The 23,576-nt window shown below is 39.7% G+C and overlaps 1 protein-coding gene across 3 annotated transcripts in view; it reads right to left on the bottom strand.

The window, feature by feature from the left end:
• Positions 1-6,792: 6,792 nt before the first annotated feature.
• The window catches only part of pax7a (paired box 7a), a 72,149-nt gene continuing 55,365 nt past the window's right edge, over positions 6,793-23,576 (bottom strand). For all 3 annotated transcript variants that reach the window (XM_054784002.1, XM_054784004.1, XM_054784003.1), the window contains 2 exons: positions 14,025-14,274; positions 6,793-10,246 (listed from right to left, as the gene is read on the bottom strand). In XM_054784002.1, the coding sequence (XP_054639977.1) occupies positions 10,131-10,246; positions 14,025-14,274 (366 nt within the window). In that variant the 3' untranslated portion in view covers positions 6,793-10,130. The remainder of the gene's footprint in view (positions 10,247-14,024; positions 14,275-23,576) is intronic.

Here is a 23,576-nt window from a genome sequence, read left to right as displayed (position 1 = left end):
ACTGTGTGACTCTGTGGGGAGCTACACTGTGCCGCCGTCTGCCATCATAATAGAGAGCCAGGGCTAGCCATGATGCATGTAGTACGTTAATTATGCTAGAAAATGTAATATATATATATATATATACAGTATATATACAAACAGGTGAGGTCATTGGCACTGAGATGGACATCCTGACATCTGTAGCAGAGCAAAGGACACTGAGGAGGCTCCTTTCCATCACGGACAACCAGCATCATCCAATGCACAGTATCATCTGCCGACAGAAGAGCAGTTTTAGTGGCAGATTACTATCACTGCCCTGCTCCACCAAAATAATGCAGATCATTCCTCACCCATGCCATGCGGCTTTTCAACACAACAGGGGGGATCGGTAAAAAGACACAAAGGACTGGAGTTCCAGCATTAAATTATGATGTACAGGATTACTATTATGGTGCATTATTATTATTCATTATGTATTATTGTACTACAAATTTGACGAGATCTGTGCCATATTTATTTGTTTATTCAATCTTATTTTTCTTGTCTCTCATGTCTTGCCTTCGTTGCCATCCATCCATCCATCCATCCATCCATCCATCCATCCATCCATCCATCCATCCATCCATCCATCCATCCATCCATCCATCCATCCATCCATCCATCCATCCATCCATCCGTCTATCTGTCATAGCATTGTATGTACACAATGTTTCAGGACTCTTCTTCCGTGTACTTTGCGGAAATCAAGTGCTTGTATTGTTTTAAGTTTAATAGTGTTATAAGGTCACATGTTGACTTTGTAATATTAAGACTTTCTTGTAAATTCACGATATTGTTGTATGTATATAGTTATGTTTTTATGCTGTGGCCCTGCTACAGATGTAAGATCATCTGTCATGTCAGCAGTGGAAGAGTGTGTGCTGGCTTGCAGCTGTATGAAGTCAGTCAATGTGTCGTTAACCGCGGAATGTTGTCTACAAATCTCTTCGCTATGGTGTCAATGCTCCTGCCTTTTGCCAACATGTCAAACATCTGAGCTCACTTACTTTTTATTTGATCATCACCGCCGCCGCTGCTTACTGCTTGTTTGCCCTCCATCTCATGAAGCTATAAAAGATCAAATTAGCATCCTGGGATAATTAGTCAACAAATCAGGTCAGATTGCTGTGTGACAAATGTAAATATATCAAGAAATAATTAACTCTTTTTTTTATTGTTCATATGAAATTTAATGAACAGTTATTTATATTAGATGAGAAATTTGATTTAGGGAATCAACTCATCTGAATAAAACTCTGTCAAGGGTATGCATTATCAACTGTAGTTCATCATTTGTTGAGCATGTAAGATTCAATAATAATTATATAAACATGCCACGCTAAAATGACAATTATTAATTATAATAATTATTAATAGTAGATATAACTTTACATCAATACAATTGAGATGATTTTTTTTGAATAAATATTTAAATTTTTTTTTGACCTAAATGGGTTAGCATGTTAAACGTATATGGTAGTTCCTTGTCAGGAGGACTAACTTGTTAGTATAATGAGTGTTTTTTTTTTTTTTTTTTACTTTTGATTACTTCTTAGAAGTATTAGGGCCACAATATAAGGACATGATATGAAAAACATAAAAAAAACAAAACTCGGAATGTTACGAGGATTAAAGTTGTAATTTTATGAGAATAAATGCCTCATTTCACATGAATAAAATCAGTAGAAAAAGTTTGAATAACGTAACTTTGCTGATCTATTACATTTTCAAGCAGCTAAAATTCTGCAAAATGCAAACAATAACCTGTTTACCATTACCCATTTTTACCCATTATTATTATTATTATTATTATTATTATTATTTTGTGAGTACCTTGTGTGTACTCTGTACTCAGTCATTATCCAACTGTTTCTCTCAACTGTTAACCCTTTCATCAGTTATCATTATTATATATTTAATATTATTTGTTATGACTGTTATATAATTTATTTAAGTGACTACAACCTTGACTCCTATTTTTCACACTGTTATATTACCTTATCATTTTCCTACTGTATGTGTTTGAAACTGGCAAGGAGTACATTTCGAAGACAGGAAGTGAATACATGTATTGCAATCAGTATGAAACGGTTGGAGGGTAGGATTAAATCAACTTTGCTTCCGCCTACTCCTTAAACAGTTAACATTATCATAACTTGGTAAATTGGGTTAGCATAGTGAAACTATAGTTCCTAGCTGTCATATGGAGCTAACTTAGTTGACATGAACACAATGAACACATGTAGAACCATGCAATTTCTCTCAGTAAATCAGTGAATAAATTAAATGACAATCTTGGAACAAAAATAATAAAATATTATACATTATATATTAATTATAAATAGTATTAATATAATGGTAACGGTTTAATTTATTTGAACATGCATACACGTTGCATTGGAATTGGAGTAATAGATAGATTTACATTTCCAGCAGCTGTGCAAAAATGTCATAATGAACTTAATCACTTAAATTACAAAATCAAATAAAACAACCAAGGCAAGACATGAGAGACAAGAAAAATAAGACTAAATAAACAAATAATTATGGCACAGATTACGTCAAATTTGTAGTGCATTAATGCAAAATGAATAATAATAAAACATCATGATAATAATGCACCATAATAGTAATACATCATAATTTAATGCTGTAAGTCCAGTCCTTTGCATAGTCTTTTGGTGGACCAGGACAGTGATAGTAATCTGCCACTAAACCTGCTCTTCTGTCTGGAGATGATACTGTGCATTGGATGATGCTGGTTGTCCATGATGGAAAGGAGCCTCCTCAGTGTCCTTTGCTCTGCCACAGATGTCAGGCTGTCCATCTCAGTGCCAATGACAGAGCCCGCCTTCCTCACCAGTTTGTCCAGGCGTGTGGCGTCCTTCTTCCCGAGGCTGCTCCCCCAGCACACTACTGCATACAGGAGGGCACTAGCTACCACAGTCTGGTAGGACATCTGTAGCAGCTTCTTGCATACATTGAAGGACGCCAGCCTTCTGAGGTAGTACAGACGGCTCTGCCCTTTTCTGCACACAGCATCTATGTTGGCAGTCCAGTCCAGTTTATTATCCAGATGCGCTCCCAGGTATTTGTAGGTGTGAACCACCTCCACACCGTCCGTCACCTTTAATGAGAACAGATACTGGGTGTGTCCTGTTTCTCCTTAAGTCCACCACCATTTCCCCGGTCTTGGTGGTGTTGAGGTCCAGATGGTTTGTGTCGCACCAGTTGACGAAGTCGTGGGTCAGTTTTCTGTACTCATCCTCCTGTCCATTCCTGATACATCCTCCCCCCATCCTATTTGACATCAATTGCAATACATTTGTTCACTTCCTTTATTCCAGGGGTCTCAAACTCAATTTCACTGGGGGCCAGTGGAGGTATAGTCTGGGTGAGGCTGGGCCGCATCAAGTATTGGGAGTAGGGCTGGGAATCTCAGGGTACCTCACGATACGATACAATTCACAGTACATCCATGTGATAACACCACTGTTAGTTCAGTGTTGGTGTTTACTTGCCCTGTAAGTATGGAAGTAACGGGCTGCAGTTACACTCCTCTTTGATGTCCAGTCGCGGGCCGCAAGATACGATTTGGTGGGCCGCAAATGGCTAGCGGGTCGTGAGTTTGAGACCCCTGCTTTATCCCAAATACACTCACTACAAGTTCAATACATCGAAAATTACTGAGATAGTGTAATAATGTGATAAATAGTAGAAAAAATTGCAAAGTTTCGATTTTAGTCAGATTTCTTATCACCGTAACTACTTGATTTGACAATCCTAATAGATAATATGAAATAGACATAACTAAACATAGTTGGATAATACATGGGTAATGACAATGAACTCATAAAAAGGAAGAATAAGTAATAACTGTGGTCATGATTAGACATAGCATTGACAAATGAAATAGAACAGAACACAGTTGGATAATAGGTGAGCGCTGGCAATGTACTCACAAAAGAATAACGAGTAATAAGTGACAAGAAGGAAGAGTTGGTAATGAGCGTAGTCGTGTTTAGACACTTTGTATGTACACAGTGGTTCAAGACTCTTCTTCCTTGTGCTTTGCAAACATCAACCGCTTGTATTGTTTCTTGAAATCGCTCGTGTTAGTGCATTGTTCCAGTTCCTTGCTCAATTTGATTCCACATACTGAAGTGCTGAAGGTTTTTTGTGTTGTTCTAAATGTAATTTTTGCCTGAGGTCATATTTCTCCTCTCTTGTTGAGAAGGACTGCATGACATTTATAGGTAGCAGATTACTGTTTGCTTTATGCATCATTTTTGCTGTTTCTGTTTCTCCATACTTCCACACAATAAGTTAGATATGGTAATGCCAGGGAGCAGTAGAGGGTATGGAGTGATTTTTGATCGTGTGTGAATTTTGCTTTATTCAATATTGATGTATTTTTCACCACTTTATGTTGTATATTTTTGATGTGATATTTCCAGCTCGTCTTTTCATCCATAATGACTCCCAGAAATTTGTTTTCGTTCACCGTTTTGATGTCCACTCCATCAATTTGTATTTGCATATAAGTGTCCTCTTATATTGCTATTATCAAATAGCAATATAATTTTACTTATGTTCAGGGATAATCTGTTTTTATCAAACCATCTTTTTAGTATAGTCATTGAATCTGTGACCTTTTTTTATTAGCTCTTGTGTACTTTCTCAAGAACAGATGGCAGCAGCATCGTCTGCAAATAATACTAGCTTTAGGTCCTCCGTGGCTTTACAAATGTCATTTATGTATAAGTTGAACAGTTTTGGTCCCAGTATTGGGGTACGATATATTTAAGCATGCTGAACTATATTCTCCTAGCTTCACATATTGCTTCCTAGTAACAGTGACAACAACTTTGACTACTATTTTACCACAATATTACATTACCTGATCATTTTCCTATTTCAAACAGCAAAGAGTGCATTTACAATACAGAAAGTGAACAAATGCAGGTGTTGTAGAGCCTGACAAGGGGTGGGTATGAAGGACCTGCGGAACCTCTCCTTCTTACACCGTGGGTGTAACAGTCTGCTGCTGAAGGAGCTGCTAAGGGAAACAACAGTGTCATGTAGCGGGTGAGAGGTGTTGTCCATGATGGACGTCAGCTTAGCCAACATCCTTCTCTCCCCCACTTCCTCCACGGAGTCCAAAGAACCGTCCAGGACAGAGCTCGCTCTCCTGATCAGCCTATTTATCCTGCTCCTGTCCCTGTCCGTGCTGCCCCCTCTCCAGCAGCCCACAGCATAGAAGATGGCTGAGGCCACCACAGAGTCATAAAAGGTCCGTAAAAGAGTCCTGCACACACCAAAGGACCTCAGTCTCCTCAGCAGGTGGAGGCGACTCTGGCCCTTCTTGTAGAGGGCGTGGGTGTTGACGGACCAGTCCAGTTTGTTGTTAAGGTGAACACCCAGGAATTTGTAGCTGTCTACCAACTCTATGTCCGCTCCCTGGATGTTCACCGGTGTGAAGTGAGATGTTTTCCTCTGGAAGTTAATGATCATCTCCTTTGTCTTGCTGGTGTTGCGTTGTAGCTGGTTAAGCTCACTCCAGCTGACAAAGTCCCTGATGACCGTCCTGTATTCCAGATCATTCCCCTCTGAAACACAACCAACGATGGCTGTGTCGTCGGAGAACTTCTGGATGTGACACTGTGTGGAGTTGTGTGTGAAGTCCGAGGTGTAGAGGGTGATATGTGATGTATTCCAATGTAACCTGTATGCATATTTAAATATATTAAACCATTATCATTACCATATAGTCACCTTTACACTCATATTACCCAACACAGTACCGGTAGACATAATGAGAGAAAATAAGCCATTAAAGACATAAATGAGACTCGTGCCCGTGTGTGTTTGAAAAAAATGTCTTCCGAACGTGTGGACAGGAAGTGACGTTGGGAATTCAGAGTTGAGTTTTTGCTGCACTATGGCCACAACGGTAACCCGTGTTATTATGATCATGATGATGATGATTACTATTGTTAGTATTGTTATTATGTTATTATTGTGCAGGTCGTGAGCTAAATAGTTCAAAAATAATAAAATCCTCTCGTTGGCAATCGAGTTTGATGCGTATTACGAGTGACTCCTAGTAGCAAGCGCAGACTACAGTTCATCATTGTTTTGTATTGCCTTAAACTGTATTTGTGTTTTTGTTGATTTAGAACATTTTTATTCTTGAAAATGCTTAATTCAGTTCAAGAATACATAACATTTGCATAAAAGTGCATTTTTCTTTTACTAATAATAGGCAGTAGTCAGCCACAAAACTGAGGGAGCAAAGTGCAACCTGCGAAAGAGCGAGGGACGGCTGGAATTACTTTTTATTTGTAATTTGGAAATTTCATGAACATACAACTTTTTTCCATGTAACTTTTGTAAAATTCCACTATTCTTGTAAAAACCACGATATATTTGTACATAACCTTTCTCGTAAAATATATTTTTTTGTGTTGTTTTTTTGCAATTGGTAATTTTGATTTTTCTCAAATTTCAACTTTTTCCTCATAATTCAACAATTTTGTAAAATCAGCTTTTAAAAAAAAATCTTGTAAATTACAATTCTTTTGTCCTATTTTTCATAAAATAATTTCAAAAATCTTTTTCTTGTAAAAAAAACCCAACAAAATACGTTGAATCAAAAACATTACTTTTGTCCTGTAATTTGATTTTTTTGTCTTTTCAGTGTGGCCCTCATATTCCTTCTCCAACTTGGACAGAAGTAAAAAAAAAAAAAAAGTACATTTTGCAAGATAGTATTGCATTTGTGATCTTTATTTGATAACATTTACGCCAGTGTTACAGTAAACACACCCACAGGCTGAAGGTAGTAAATAGCAATACAAGTTTTGCCGCTAGTCTAATATTGATACAGCAGAATAAATTATACGTATGATCATATACACACATGCCAACAGAAGAGAACGAGGATGTCAGAAAGCAACTAAACAGATTAAGGGTCGGGAAGAGGGCGACGGGGAATAAGATGCTTTAAATATCCAAATGTTTATTGAAGTGTTAGAAACGGCATTGGTACACTAAAGACAATTCTAATTTCTTCTTCTTTTTTTTAAATATACCTGTACACAAGTTCACAGGAGAAACTGCAGTTCAGTGCGTGGAGTTAGGTTCTCGTCAACGACTCAGTTGGAGGGGTGTGTCCTGGGAAGATGCAGTCCTGTCTGTCCTGCATTGATCAGTCCGAGAGGTCAAGGCGGTGAAACACATCCTGAAGCAAGAAGATCCAGCCGCCTTGGTATAGAATGTACACTACAGTGGTCCTGTGGTCCATAGGCAGCACTTTTGGTCCTCTTTTACGCCAGTTTCCATTCGCAGGGAATTAAGTCCAAACACTGACACATTCTCCATCCCTTCACAGGCTTCCAACGCAATTAAATACAAGTCAAACAAAACCAACAGAAAGTTGCCAGACAGTTTTGTTTTAGTATAAAACATATTCCTTATAAACAAACGACGACTGTACACTTTTTAAAGAAAAAGAAAGAAAAGGACATGGGGGGCAGGTGGTCCTGGATCATGTCGGAGGTCAACTTGAAGTGCTGCATGGATCATATCCACCATTCTTTTTGTACATTTCACTGATGAAGACGATATCAATGGAGCACGTTCGTGTCTTTTTGTGCATTACGATAATGACAGTGGCTCAGGTTGTGTACGTTTTTTTGGGAATGCTTCTATTGTAACGTTAATATACGATTTTTGCAAAAAGACAACTTTATTCTTGCAAAATCAGGTCTTTCCTCTCTGAATGTGACACCTTCATTCTTGTAAATGATTTTTCTTGCTTTTTCATATCATGTTTTTATTGGGAAAATCGCTATGTCTTTCCCATAAGTAGTGTTGGGCATCGAGTCTTGAGCATCAATTGGAACCGTGATTCTCACGGAATTGTTCAAATGTTTATATTTATTTACTGTATTTATTTACGGGGCTGGTGCATACTAGTCAATATGCCGGAATTAGCCAAAAGGCTGTTTTTCATCTGTGGTCCCTCGTCCTAATCCCATTTACTAAAATTATATATAAAATCTAATAACGGGAACACAATGAGCCAACAATCAACAACATCATACCAAAACCCAAACACACATACATGACAGGATGCCAACAACAGCAGTGCTAGTCAGTCTGTAGTTAGTGTTGGCAGTTCTGATTGTCAATAAGTCATTTCTTTTTCAGGATGCCCGCTGATGTTGTGGAAGTTAAGTATAAATAATGGACGGGAGCTACTGCTACGGCTAGTCAAGTTCATTCATTTGCACCGTCTCCATTAGCGACAGTCAAGGGACCTTCTCAACCCACACAACACACTTCCGGCCTTCAAAATAAGAGCATTTTGGGCTACACCCTGTTTACTTGTGGTAACAAAATAAGGGCGTCATAAAAAATAGCTTACAGCAAAATTGAGGGAGAAAACAAAGTATACTACTCAAAAGTAAAGTCTTTTATGGTCTTTTATGTCAAAAGTAAACGTCTTTTGTGAAAGTGTAAAAAGAAACTTCATAACATTTATATTCAGTTTGAATGATTTGATATTTATATACTGGTTGAAAATAGCGCTGTAAGAAATTCATAGTAAAGTTGATAAAAACTTCATATCATAAAAGAATTCATCTGGAAGTTCAGACATTTCATCCAAAAAGAACTCTGGTTAGCTCCCTGATTTAAAACAAGCAAACTTTTATGGCTCTGTATCACAAAAGCATTGGAATGGACAATTGTTAGGAACCGGATCGAAACGAGGAACCAGAATCGTTCAAATTCAAACGATGCCCAACCCTACTCATAATATTCCAATTTCATTTTATACATCTTTTGTATGAAATTATCTTTTTTCCTCAAAATATTAAAAATTCCGTCATTATTACTGTAAAACCTCTTCTTGTAATATGACTACGTTAAATACCTTCATTTACGACTTCCTTCATGTGAAATACTTTTGTCTCCTAATATGACAACTTTGTTCTTGTGCAATCTTCTAATATTGAGACGTCATTGCTGTAAATTGATGTCTTTTCTCTCTCGTAACTTCATTCTCGTAATATTACTACTTTTTATTTGAAAACGTAGGACTCCATTTCGTCTCGTAAAAATAATATTCTGCTTTTATTCTTGTACATTCGTGACATTTTTGTAGAATTGCTTTGTCAGTCACAATTTTCATGAACATGAGCTGTTTTTGTCGTAACTTTTTTCCAACTTTTTCGTCTGCATGTGTCTTGTAACCAAGTGACGGCAGTAAAATCAAGTTAGTGGCTCAGCTTGTGTATTTATTCCAAGGAAGAAGAGTTGGAATGCTGCATACGTTGGAATGTTTGTCAGGAATGCTTGAAGTGAAGGTTTGTACAAGATGTGCTCTGTAAAGAGAAAATACGAATCATAAGAGGAGGGGTTCACTGTGAATGTATGTGATTTAATCTGCTTTCCACACTAGCAGAGGGCAATTAGAGGGGGGTGTAATGTAGTTAGACCTCCATATTTCTAAACAAAATACATTAATTTCTCCAATCCGGTTTTTACAACAAAGCCCCCCCTCCCTGTGGACCGCGGCTAAGGATGGGGTGGAGGTTAGAGGCGCGGGGGGGGGCTGTTGGCGGCCAAAACACTGCTTAAAATTCCCTGCAGGATCCCTCCAGCCAGACTTCCCACAGAGTGGCCAAGTTCTTTTGGAATGTCAAGATGGATATGAAAGCGGGAAGGTCAAATCGCTCACTAAAAGTGAGGGGGTGGGAATTGCGGGTGGGGGGGGGAGAGAAGAGCAGCTTGGAAAACAATCATTGTGCTCCTCCTCACGAACACACCAGTGGAATCAAACAACGTTAGCAATAATAAGCACAAGAATATTATCATTATTAACAATCATATCAAAAAAGAAGAAATGATGATATTTGTTAACTACTATCAACATCAAGGTCACATGAGTACATGTTGCCAATGGCTCTGGGGCGTTGGTCCAATATGTGGTCCCCTTTAAAGTGTAGCCCGTAGCACGTCTCACTTCCTCCGCTGGAGTTTTGGAGGGTCCACACTTGATGGAACTTGGAGGTGTTTGTGAATGTTGGGAGGAGGGTTCAGTAAGCCTGCCCCGTCTCCACCTGCAGCAGTCCCAGCACGGCCGAGTGGTCTCCGAGCTTCATCCGCCTCTGGGTGGACAAGCTTACGTTCTTGGCCAGGTAGTCCACAGCAGCTACGGCGACAGAGGAGACCACAGTCAACATCAGGTGGTGTAGTGGTTAACACTGTTGCCCCACAGCAAGTATGTTTGGGCTCAGAGCTCGTGTTGGTTATGGCCTTAACATAACAATGCTATGTTGAAGCACGTTGGTATTGTAGTGGTTCACAGAGCTGACTGACTTTAGTGCAGCTGGTGTGGGACTGACTCCAACTCATTGCTGTATTCACAGCTGCCCTGCAATTGACGACAAGTACAAGCTAGTGGTTCACGTAGCTGACTTTAGTGCAGCTGGACCCATATTACTGTATTCTAATTTTATCGTATGATTATTATTGTTACATGTAGTAGCGTCTTACATTTTGTAGTTTTTAGTGTGATGTTTAGTATCTTTTTCTCATTTTTAGTATTATACTATTTACAGGGCTTTTTGTTTTGTTTTTTTAGTTTTTAGAATTACATTTTTTATTTTTAGCATTATTTTTGTCATTTAAATTTTTCTTGTTTTATGTATATTTTGAATTTGGTTTTTAGGTTTTAGTATTATATTTGCTAGTTGTCAGTATTTAGTAGTTTTTAATACCCTCAGTATTTAGGCTCAGTATCTAAGTAGTTTTTCCATATACACTAGGTCCCCAACTTACGAACACCCGACTAGCGAACACTCGCGGATACGAACACAAGCCGACTGGTCTATATCTTATTTTATTTTGCCTTGTAGTCAGTCGCTCAGTCAGTATTTATACTGCTACCGTACATGCTTGACCAGTAGAGGGCACTGTGACACTGCTAATGCAGTCTTAGAGCTAATGGGACCAACAGAGGAAGAGTTAGACGCTGGGGAGATACAGTGTAAAGCTAAATGGAAAGCTAAATTGTACAACCCGACAGAGCGTGTGATTAAAGTTTATGAAGAGTTAATAGGCCTGCTTAATTCTACACCACTCATAGAACACTACCTCTTTTAGAAGAGTCTAACGACGATGACCATTTCTCCTTTTTTTCACTATCTCCTCCTCCAACTCCTCCACAACGACGTATGCTCGACCACTCCTCTTCAAAGGTAAATAACATTTATCATTACGTATTATTATATCACTTTTATTATTGTTTTTTTCATTAATTATCCTCGTTTAATATTACTACTGCATCCAAACTCATATTTACATACATACTGTATATGTATACACGTACATGTAGTACCTATATCATTGGTAATATTACCTTTTCCTCGACTTAAGAACGATTCAACATAAGAACGGTCGTCTGGAACCAATTGTGTTCGTTAGTTGGGGCCTTAGTGTATTTAGTATTTTGTCTTGTTTTATATACATACACAGTATTTTTTAAATATATTTTGGGGTTTTAGTATTATATTTAGTAGTTCTTAGTTCATTTTTAGTGTTATATTTAGTCGTGTTTAATATTTCTTGTTATGTTATATATTTATAATATAATATTTCATGTTATATACTGTAAATATATTACATGTTGAATTAACTTTTATAGTATTACATTTTGTATTTTTCAGAATTTTAGTAATATAATATGTTTGTTATAATATTTTAGTATTAGATTTAGTATTTTTGTAGTATTATATTGTATATTTTTATTCTTGCATTTTCTGCATTTTTTTTGCATTTTTAGTATTTTATATAGTATTACATTTAGTCTTTTAATCATTTTAGTATAGTTTAGTTTTATTTTTAACATTTTAGTATTGTTTTTATTTAAAGGGAATTTAATGTGTGTGTGTGTGTGTGTGTGTGTTTTAGCAAAACACAAAAAACAACTTTTTAAAACATTTAGATTTATATTTTTTGTATATCTTAAAACATTGCAGTTTTGTGCACTGACAAAAACTGACGCAACAGAGTGTGCATGGAGGGAGCGTGGTCTAAAATGATGTGTTTTGAAGAAATAGACATACTTGCTATAAAGATGACAATACATGCATTTTTTCATGAGCTACATGCTGTTATCAGTACTTGCAGAAGAACCCAACGAATGGCCTTAAGTTCAAAAATGAAAATGGTTACTTTTGGGGTTTGGCTGGGATAGGCTCCAGCCCCCCCCGTGTAGGACAAAGTGTCCAGATTGTCTTATTGTGTGTTCATTGGCTGTCAGTAGTGATGAAATGCGTTGTGTCAGAGGCGAGTCCGTCAAATGAAAAGAAAGAAAAAGTGAGGGGTGAGGTTGGCATGGCTCTGGCACGGATCATATGCATCCTGGTGGAATCTCCATGCTGTCACTCAGCAACACCCACCCCCCTCCTCCCTCCATGAAGACTGTGTGTGTGTGTGCCAGTCTTCATTACACTTGGCATGTGCGATTTCATGGCCTCCACAGTCCACACGGCCCATCATTTTCATCATCCTCCATTCATTAGCCATCCACTGTGCTCAATCAGCATCTTAATTAACCTCGCATCAGCTCGCGTCCGCCGTAGCCGGCACACTCTTGCCGAGCGGCCGACACGTGACATGTGGCGATGATGTTGGACACTTTAGGTCTGTGTGTGTGTGTGTGTGTGTGTGTGTGTGAGAGTATGTGTGCGTGTAAATAACAAACAAATGTGTGCATGCTGGCTGCTTGGGGAAGTGTGCTTCATTTTACCTTCATCAATAGCCGAGACAGCATCAGTCAATTATGCTAATCTAATAAAGCAAACTCTTTCCTGCCCCCAGGCTGGACCAGTGTGTGTGTGTGCGTGTGAGAGATGGAGGCGAGAGGAAGAGGTGGCCAAGAGGACATTGTGGCCCCTGAGGGCGTGCCGCTCTTTGAAGTGGCCCTCTGCTCTTTCCCATCCAAGAGGAGAGGGATGTGACTAAGGAGCATGATGCTGCTAGTGCTGGTAATAGTGTGTGTGTGTGTGCGTGTGTGTGTGTATGTAAAAGGGGTGTGGGGGGTCTTTATCAAGAGCACGTGTCTCAAACTAGAGTGCAAAGGTCAACAAGGTCTCTCGTCTCTCAACTGCATATGCCGCACTACTTTTTTTTAGTATTTTATCATGACATCAGAATTTTAATTGTATTTTTTGTATTTTAGTATATATTTTTTGTATTTTTACATTTAGCATTTGAATATTTTAATTGTTTTGTTTTTATTTGTATTTTCATTATTATTTTCTTAAAACATCTTCATTTTTGTATTTTATATCATTTTAGTATTATTTCAATAGTTTTATTTCTTTGAGTGAGCTTTCGTAACCATTTAATTAAAAAAACATAGCAAGTAGCCCATGTGTAGTACCAGAAATGTTGGTACTTTTATAATATTTATTTATTTATTTTTTTGTACTTTAAGTGTTATATAGTTTTTTTATTATATATTTTTTTGCGTATACTACATAAAGTATTTTTAATATTTCAAGTTTTGTCTATATATGATAAAGTATTTTCTTTCTTTTTTTGTATCTACGTATTATTTGTATTATTTCAGTTTCATATTTAGTATCTCCTTTAAAAATTATCATTACGTATTTACGTCTCCCAAAAACTCATTTCATCTTATTTAAGTTCCATAAAAACACAGCAAAAACAACTTTAATATGTTTGAACCACCCAATTTTCAACCCAGTGTGCTTAAATCAGTGACATTCAACCTTCATTGATAAACATCAAGTCCAAAAATCCAATGTGTTTGATGAAAAATGAAAAGGGGGCGGTCTCTAGCTGACTTAACTGTGAACACCTTTGCCAGCCAGTGGAGATGCATGTCTGAGGCACTTTTACATTGGAGTTCCAAGGGTCTTCTGTGAATGTTTTCTTAAAAGCTTAAAAAGTGTACTCACTCTGTCCATACTGGCTGTACTGGTATCCAGCAGTGACGGGGTCCACACTGTAGCTGGTGGCGCTGTAGGTAGGGGGGCAGTAGGACTGCGAGGAGGCCAGGCTATCCACGCTCTTGATGGGGTCCGAGCGCTGGCTGCAGCTGGCCGAGATGGGGTTGGAGCTCTCCAGGCTGCCGTGCAGCGGAGAGATGGAGAAGTCGTGCTGCGGCTGGGAGGGCACGGCGCTGGGGTTGCTCAGGATACTCATCACCTGGGGGTCGGGGAAACAACTGAGGATTAAAGCGTTGATAAAGTTCAGGTAAAAAGTAAGAATACGCTTCCATGCCAGCACTTTAAACGCTCCATTACATGTGGAACAGACAAAAAACTTCATCACATGTTTACACAATTGTAAAAGGAGTAGGACCAAGCAGAGCTGATTTAATCCTAACCCTTCTCCATGTGTCAGCCATTATTGATAGTTTGTTCACTTCCTGTGTTTAAATGTTACCATTTTCTATTAGGGAGAGAAAAGAATGAGGCTATAGGGGTGTCCAAAGTGCGGCAGGGGAGCTATTAGTGGTCCACCACACACTGTAGAAAATAATTACCGTTATTTCCAGACATTAGAGCGCACCGGTATATTAGCTGCAACCACTACATTTAAAGAGAAAAAAAGATTTGTACATATATAGGCAGCACCTGTCTATGAGCCGCAGGTGTCCACGTCGTAACGAGATATTTAGTACACAGAAAGATTTTTTTAACTTTTGATTAAATGAATGCTTTTTCCCCAAAAGTGCCAGACAGTGCATGTAAGATGACTGGTTAAACAGTAGGCTACCAGAAAAGTCATTAATTGCTGTCCTCCTCCTCCTCCTGGGAACTAAAACCCACTAAAGTCATCGTCTTCAGCACCACAATTGTCTTCGTCACACATTTTTTCTGTCTCTTGCTCTCTTTTGTTGTCACTCTTGGAGTCACTTTTGTCTTGAGGCAAATTAGCCATTTAGCTTGAGTGATCCTCTTCATCAAGCAGTAGCCCAGTCTTTCGAAACCCGTCGGTGATAGTGGACGGTCGGTTGTCCGAGCAGCCCAAATAGAAGCTGCAGTAATTATAAATTAAACTCACTTTAAGATGTGATAAAACTGCGATATTAGCTTCCGCTTCCGCTTCACTTCTACTACTACTTGTCACGAACGTTGAAGCTGTCGGCAGGTTGACCCCCAGGGTGCAGAGAGAAGGCGGCAAGGTGCAAAAATAAAAGTAATTTTATTGCGCAGGACAGGAACAAACTAAAAATAACAGAGGAAAAACTCTGTGGGAAAAATAATATCAACTATACACAGGTAGGTGACAGCACGGAAAAATCAACGATGGAAATGACAACAACAATGAACCAGCGCGGCGCATACGACGGCGCTGGTCTTTTAACTGTCAGTGATTAGTATTGACCGCAGCTGTGCGGCCACCAGGCGTGGAGTGGCAGTTCCTTCCACCACCCCGGAAGCATAGCTTGCCAGAATAATGGCGCAGGACAGGAAGTACACGCTCCTGTCCTGCGAAGCGTGACAGTACGTCCCCCCCACGGAACGGATGCCAGACGTTCCATGAGTCCAGGAGTTCTAGGGTGGGTGGAGGGAGGACCGGCGGAGGGTCGCCGGCTGTCAGAGGTGGAGGAGGAGCCTCGGCGGGCGAGGGAACGCTCGCGTTTGTCGGAGGTGAGGGAGAAGCCTCGGCGGGCGACGGCTTGCTCTCGGCTGTCGGAGGTGATCCAACCTCGGCCCCGCGGGACAGGATTGCGGGCACCAGAGGTGACCTGACCTCAACCTGGCGAAACGTCGTCCCTGCGATCCGCTCCGGAAGCAGCTGTGCAACTGAGCGCGCACAGCCGACCGTAGGCGACGGCTTGCTCTCGGTTGTCGGAGGCGAGGGAGGAGCCTCGGCGGGCGACGGCTTGCTCTCGGCTGTCGGAGGTGATCCAACCTCGGCCCCGCGGGACAAAATTGCGGGCACCAGAGGTGACCTGACCTCAACCTGGCGAAACGTCGTCCCTGCGGTCCGCTCCGCAAGAAGCTGTGCGAATGGGAACGCACAGCCGACCATAGCCCCCCCCTCAAGGGACGGATTCCAGACGTCACCGAGAGGTCCAGAAGGGTGGCGAGGGGGCTGGAGGTGGGCCTTGCATCCGACTACCTGGTTGCGTTGATCACTGCTGGTTCTCACCTCCCGCAGGCGCTCCACGATCCTACCGAGTGTCCAATGCTCCCGCAGCAAACGCTCAAGAAAGACGTCCATCTCCGCGAAGCTGCGGGGAGCTGTCTCTGCGGGGGTCATTGCTGCTGGTTCATTCTGTCACGAACGTTGAAGCTGTCGGCAGGTTGACCCCCAGGGTGCAGAGAGAAGGCGGCAAGGTGCAAAAATAAAAGTAATTTTATTGCGCAGGACAGGAACAAACTAAAAATAACAGAGGAAAAACTCTGTGGGAAAAATAATATCAACTATACACAGGTAGGTGACAGCACGGAAAAATCAACGATGGAAATGACAACAACAATGAACCAGCGCGGCGCATACGACGGCGCTGGTCTTTTAACTGTCAGTGATTAGTATTGACCGCAGCTGTGCGGCCACCAGGCGTGGAGTGGCAGTTCCTTCCACCACCCCGGAAGCATAGCTTGCCAGAATAATGGCGCAGGACAGGAAGTACACGCTCCTGTCCTGCGAAGCGTGACACTACTACTACTACTTCCTGAAGCTGCACGCTAAGCATCATAGGAAATGCAGTTTTTAGCCATAAATTAACCACATCACTGTACAAGCTGCAGGGTTCAAAGTGTGAAAAAAAAGTAGCGACTTATACACCGAAAAATTACAGTAAACAAAAAAAAACTATCAGAAAAATGGAGCAAAAGGGCACAATAGAAAGACAAAAAGCTGACATGTTGATAGTAATTCCTAATGATAACACAAAGCTGTGTCTTGTGTATAATAAACTGTGTATAATGTTTTTTTTAAGCCTTGTCACAAAACAAAAAATATATCGAAAAATATCAAAGTGGTCCCCGCACATTCCTTGATTTTTTTCGTCACCTGTGGTTTATGTAGTGATGAAAGAAAGGCAGAAGAAAAAGTGTAAAAAAAAATAATAAATTATTTCAGGTATAAGTAAATAAATAGATTAAATAAAAATCAATGAAATTAATAGTAAGATTAAAGCGGAATGAGTCAGTAAATAAATCCAGGAGTGAAAGAATGACATAAACGTTGTATAATGTATAAACAAATGCCACATGTCAATTTCTTAGAGGAGAGATGGGTTCAGGGAACAAGAGCGACTGTTTCCATTAGCTGGCGCTGTCAGTAAGCATTCTGCTGTGGGACGCAAGGGTCCCCAAGGGTGATAATAGACCCACCATTCGTGCCAGACAGCCCGAAGCCTGAGCCTGAGCCTACAGCACAACAAGCACCGAGGGAGTCCCTAATCCTTCGCCCCTAGCCTAGCCGTCTCATGAATAGTAATGGACTTGGAACTGCTAAACGATCCCTTCAGATCCCCGCACAAAAAGTGTGCTCTGCAAAGCCAATAGAGAGGCCCGCTGATACTGCAGGTTAGGGCTCGGCCCCCGAATATGACAGCGCGTGCGTTATTGCCGCTGCATAAAGCTTCCAATTCAATATTCTAGATTATTGTAATAGCATGTGACACTTGCCAGAGGAAGGTCTCACAATGTCTTCAAATGGAAGAGATTACCTCCAGTTGGAGCACACTGGACCACTGCACTTTCAAGTGAGTGAGGGGGTGCTTCATACTAATAATAAAAAAACCTCCTATAGCGAGGAAGTCGTACTTCTCAACATCAGGTTCATGTTGAGTTTGGCTATGCTCTACTGGCCTTTGGCCCCCCGGCTGCTAAACCAATTAGGCCATCATGGAGGTGGTTAGCAGCGCACACACACACACACACACACACACACACACACACGTGTACATACATCACATGAAGGATCCCGCATAAGAAGAATTAAACATTCTCTACATTAATCACAGCTTAAGGAAACATAACACATCATTTCCATATGTTAATTGTACGTTAAAGCATGTAACATAAGAGACAGCATGCATGAGGACACATTTAACTCAAGGATCACGAACAAGAAGCTTCTTTGACAAAGTGTCTTGCAGGAGGACAGACGAGATGGCTGCAAGGCACGGTGGTCCATTTTAGTTTTTAATTGAAGCTCGATTGCATCGCCCAATAGCCAACAATTGCTCCAATTAATATTCATGCTCATAAAAGTTCTTCAAAAGAAAAACGATGCCTTATCACAGATTTTTGCTATTTTAAGGATGGGTCAGGAAAAAAAAATCTGCCTGTCAGTCCTTCTCAAAAATAATATTCTGCCTTAATAGTTGAAATTTTGCTGAAGGAGCAAAGATAAGCTCTTTTTTTTGGAGGTTTCTGCACGCACAGTGTAACTTTTAGGCATCTGATGTTTAAAAACACGAATAAAAGGATGGAGTTGGACATTTAGACATCATTGAAAAGTCAGATACTTAGCATCTTAATCAATGCTATCACATCATGAGGTTTATTTTAAGAAGATTTTCGACTATAATTCTCCTAAAACCTTCCAAACAACGAAAATGAGGACTCAAATAAAGCATGTTAATTAAGATTTGTGTGAATTTAGCAGGGTTTCATGTGAAAATGAATGCCTCGTGCTAAGAATAGGACACGCATATTTGTCGTGGAGTTTCTTGAAAATCTTTCTTTGTCATTTGAAATTAAATATTAACAAAATATTGAGTGTTGTGTGTGGCACTTTTTTGGGAGCTGACTTTTTTTCAGTATTTCCCACTAAAACTCAACAAAAGAACATGTTGATTACATTGTTAATTTATTTATTTATGTTGTCTTGACCTGGAACATGAGTCCTGTAGCATTCAGTAGACAATTCATCTACTGTATTGATGTATCGATTTGTATTCCTATGATCCAACTACATCGATCTGTGTTCGGCAAGTTGCCATTCTGGACGACATATACTGTATCTATCTAACATCGTTTAAAAGGCGATTGCATCGATACTAGGAAAGAAATCACTGGAAAAAGCACGCCAGGAACCAAGCGTACATAGCGACGTCGCTTTTTGATCCTTCGATGTCGGCTCTTCCTGTCCTTGTGAAGCATAACTGTGTTTTTTTTAGCACTTTTAATGATAAAGACGTTAAATGTTACTTGATTCAGTCTACCTGTCTGTCTGGCAGAGGACAAACCGGCAAGAGGAAAATAATTAATCCCCCATTGCGGTCCAGTGTGTGGAAACACTTTGGCTTTTGCAAAGAGGGAGATGTTCTAATTAAGTCACTATTATTTTTATTATTTTTATGTATTATAATATTCTTTTTATGCTGAAAAACAACAGCAAAAGTAGAAGGTAAACCTACTGTTAATTCAACCTGAAGAGATGTTGGTTGCACTTTATTTCGATATTAATACTGTATTATTATCTCGCTTAGAGTTAAGGTGAGAAGCACTGTCATCTGTGAGGAACTCGAGTAGAACCACTGCTCCTCCGCATTGAGAGGAACCAGATGAGGTGGCTTGGGCATCTGGTCAGGATGCCTCCCGGGCACCTCCCTGGGGAGGTGTTCAGGGCAAGTCTGACCGGTAGAAGGCCTGGGGAAGACCCAGAACACGTTGGAGAGACTATGTCTCCCAACTGGCCTGGGAATGCCTCGGGATCCGCCTGGAGGAGCTGGACGAAGTGGCCGCGAAGAGGGACGTCTGGGCTTTCTTGCTTAGGCTGCTGCCCCCGTGACCCAATCTCGGATAAGCGGTAGAATATGGATGGATTGTATTATTTTAATGTAGAATAACAAAAGCAGAATTAGCAGGTAAACCTACTGTTGAAATGTTGGTTGCAATTTATTTTTTAAAAACGTGAACGTGTTTAAAACGTGTTTGTTTATATCCATAATTAATTTATACCTGATTCCCCTACAAAAAACACCAGGAATCTAGGAAACTTCACCTGCACTGTCCAGTATCCAGGTATTTGTTTCACAGTCACAGTGGTCAAATTTTGGGCTAAAAAGTTACAGAATTGATTTAAATTGACTGAATTGTTTTGGATCGTATTGTTGTAAATGAACCAATATCGTCCTTGAATCGTATCAGCAACCACAAATCATGAGACAAATTGAATCGTTATTTCACCCCTAATAGTCGACCATTTTAAACTTATTATTTTCCATATAAAATTATGGCAAAATATTGTGTTTTGTTTGTTCTTAGATCAGCGCGTTATTAATGCTTGCTGCCATTTTTTTGTAGCATTTCGTACTAAATTCGCATTGTGACTAAAATTTTCAATGATAGCGTTGCAAAATAGTCATGAAAATCAGCTTGTTAATAGAAAAAAATAGTACATTTATGTCAGCAGTTTTGAAAAATCTACAACAATAAGCCTAAAATAAATATGACAAAGGTAAAAACGAAAACACTGTTGTCTTGAACAATTTTGGGGGGGTATTTTCTTGGATACTGAATTTGTATTATGAATCAAGAATTTAATTATAGCGTTGCAAAAAAAAAAACAACAACCATGTAACTTACATTTCTGTAAGCTATATACAACAAGTGTAAAAAATGAAATTCATAAAAAATGTCTTCAATAAATTTTGGATTTTCTTGAACGCTAAATTGCAAGTTGCAAAAAAGCCAAATCATGATAATGAGTATTTTAGGATTTTAACTGTTTTTGGATACATAAATAACACTGATGCTTGATAACTTTCGTCAATCCATCATTGGTTAAAATCTAGCATACTATGCATGCATTTTTAGCATCAAAGGGGAATAGCGGCCTGCTGAATATTGGGATGTATGACCAATCTAAAGAAAAGGACTTTGACATTTTTATATAGAAAAACGCAATTCATTTTTGTGAACATACTCTTCACACCCCTCCTCCCCCTTCCTCCCTGTTTGGTTTGTTGTTGGACGTAGCGCGAGTGCTGCTTCGGGAGATAATGCGAGCCAGGACTTTTAGTTTAAAGGACAATGCTCCGGGGTGTTCTCTGCCTCCCACCTCCCTCCCTCTTTGCTCTCGCTACAGATAGATTACTTTAAAAATAATAAAAACACACACACACATACACACACACACAAAGTAATTAATTCTCTCAAGTTGTGAGCCCTGCGGCCTGGAGAGAATTGTAAATTGATACAATGTGCATCCTTTCAGATAAATAAATAAAAAGCTTCTTTCATTGCTCATTTATTCAACAGTCAAATTGCATTTTTTTTTGTCTTTGAGTGGATGTTTGACGAGCTTCTCAGTGTGGATTGTTGTTGAAAACAACCCCAATAAAGAAAGACAAGCATTCATTCTATTTCAGTCATTACTGGCACAAAAAGAGCGCAATCTGCTGCTTGCTGCACCCACTGGAGCACCTGTACATGAGTGAAACTATGACCGTGTACAGAAGGAGGGCTGCAGAAGAGAAATAGAGTAGTGCGGGGAAAGTGAAGGCTTTGGGGGAAGTACAAAGACTCCTGTAGGACTGTGCTGGCCCGAGGGCTTGCCTGCCTGGAGAGCTGATAGCGAGGCCCTTCTGTTCCATTCCCGGCGCCAGCGCCAACACACCCCGCTCCACAAATACTCTTAATCTGCGCAAGACTGGATTAGTTCCTCTGTCACCGATAGCTTTCGCCGTTCTGCCCAAATGAAATGCCCCCGAGATGTACCTTTAAGTTAGGCAGAGGTCAGCGGGGCAGACAGGGGAGGAGGAGAGAATAAAAAAAAAGGAGCAGCACTCCAAATGTCTGCCAGTTATCGGAGAGCTGCAGAATAGCATCTTAGCACCTTAGCAGATCTGCAGGCGTGATAGCGGCCTTGGAGGAGAGTGATTAAAGATCCACTCAGATGATGGGGATCAATATTTGAAGGCCTGTCCTGAGGGCGTGATTACAGCAAGAGAATGGGAATTGAATGTGACTTTGACCAGGGACTATTCCACTATTCCAAAATGCAGATAATGTATCTACTCATCCTTATTTGATACATATTGCTCTAAAACAGGGCTGTCCAAACTTTTTCCACTAAGGATGCAGGGAGCGGGGGGGCCAGCCTGGTATTTTTATTTATTTTTACATTTGTAAAAAGACTGAAAAAAACTATTATTGGTGTCAAAATTTCAACTTTTTCTCTTTATATTGTGCCTTTTTGTTCTATTCTCCCATTTTTGCTGTTTTTCTGGTAGAATTTTAGTTCTACATTGTGCCGCGGGCTAATACAAAAAGAGCCGAGGGCCAAAAGCAGACCCCAGACCGCACCTTGGACAGCCCTACCCTTAAAGGTCTAAACTGTAGAGTCAAACGTGTTACATAGACTATTATATACTGAATTACATCCTCAAAAAACCCAATTAATGTAAATTAGTACGCTTACACAAAAACTACTTCACCAGGTCCTACCACACTTGGCAGAGGAAACAGCCATCACATTTTAGTGACGCTCTGGATAAACGTGCAGGTGCAGTTCACTTTCCACTAAATTTTAGAAAAAATATTTTATATCCTCTTGTTAGCGTTAAAGTGGCTCAAAAAAATAATAATTAAAAAACTTTTTTTTTTTTTTACATTTTCTTAAGGGCTTTGATACATTTTTAAAATACAAAATAGGGGGAAAAAACTGAGAGGAGAAAAACTGAAAATGTAAAAAAAAAAAGTTCAACTTGAATGATTTTTTTTTCAACATTTTTCAATATTATATTTATACAAACAATATAGCAGTAAAATATACTTCTTTTTTCATACATTTTTTTCTCATGTTTCCTATATTATCATTAACCTTTTTGCTGATTGGCTGTGACAAATCACATGGCATGTAATACATGAGCCATTTTCTCAGTGAATAATAATAATAACACTGATAATAATAAATGTCTTGTTAAAAAAATAAAAGTGCATACAAAAATATAATGTCTAGAAAAAATGGGAGAACATTTTCAATGTTTTATAAGAACCTAAAAGGCATAGTAAAAATTAAATTTCATAATAAAATTACATAAATGGAAGCGAATAAGTGATTTAAAATATTTTTTCTGTACAAGGAGGCATCAGAAAGTTGCAAAAAGAAATGTTTCTCATATTGTAATGGAATGGTGGTCAAGCATACGCAAGTGCTGATCCAAGTTAGGATTGCTTTGTAGGGGGTCATTCAAGTAGTTATATTAGGGGCTTTAATTATAATGCACATAAGACAATCAATAGAAATATGAAATACAGTAGATGAAAATATCCACAATTTCTCACATAGCCGGCCTCTGGTTGGTCCACTCTTGCTGCCCCCGAACCCTCCCCGCCTCCTCCATGAGCTGGCCCCGGCCCAGCGGGCAGTCAGACCCCCTCATCCGTGCAGACAAAATGACTATTTAAAAATAACAGTGATTGCATAAATTGAATTAAAGCGTTTTGGTCACGGTGGAGGAGGTGGCGCAAGGCGGGGGCGGGGGCCGGGGCCGCGGCGATGGTGGCAGGCAGCAGATGATGGGCTTTGGC

This window comes from Dunckerocampus dactyliophorus, chromosome 8 (assembly GCF_027744805.1).
Source record: "Dunckerocampus dactyliophorus isolate RoL2022-P2 chromosome 8, RoL_Ddac_1.1, whole genome shotgun sequence".
Taxonomy (NCBI): Eukaryota; Metazoa; Chordata; class Actinopteri; order Syngnathiformes; family Syngnathidae; genus Dunckerocampus; species Dunckerocampus dactyliophorus.
Note: the sequence above shows the minus strand (reverse complement) of the source record. Positions and strands in the feature narration are given on the sequence as shown.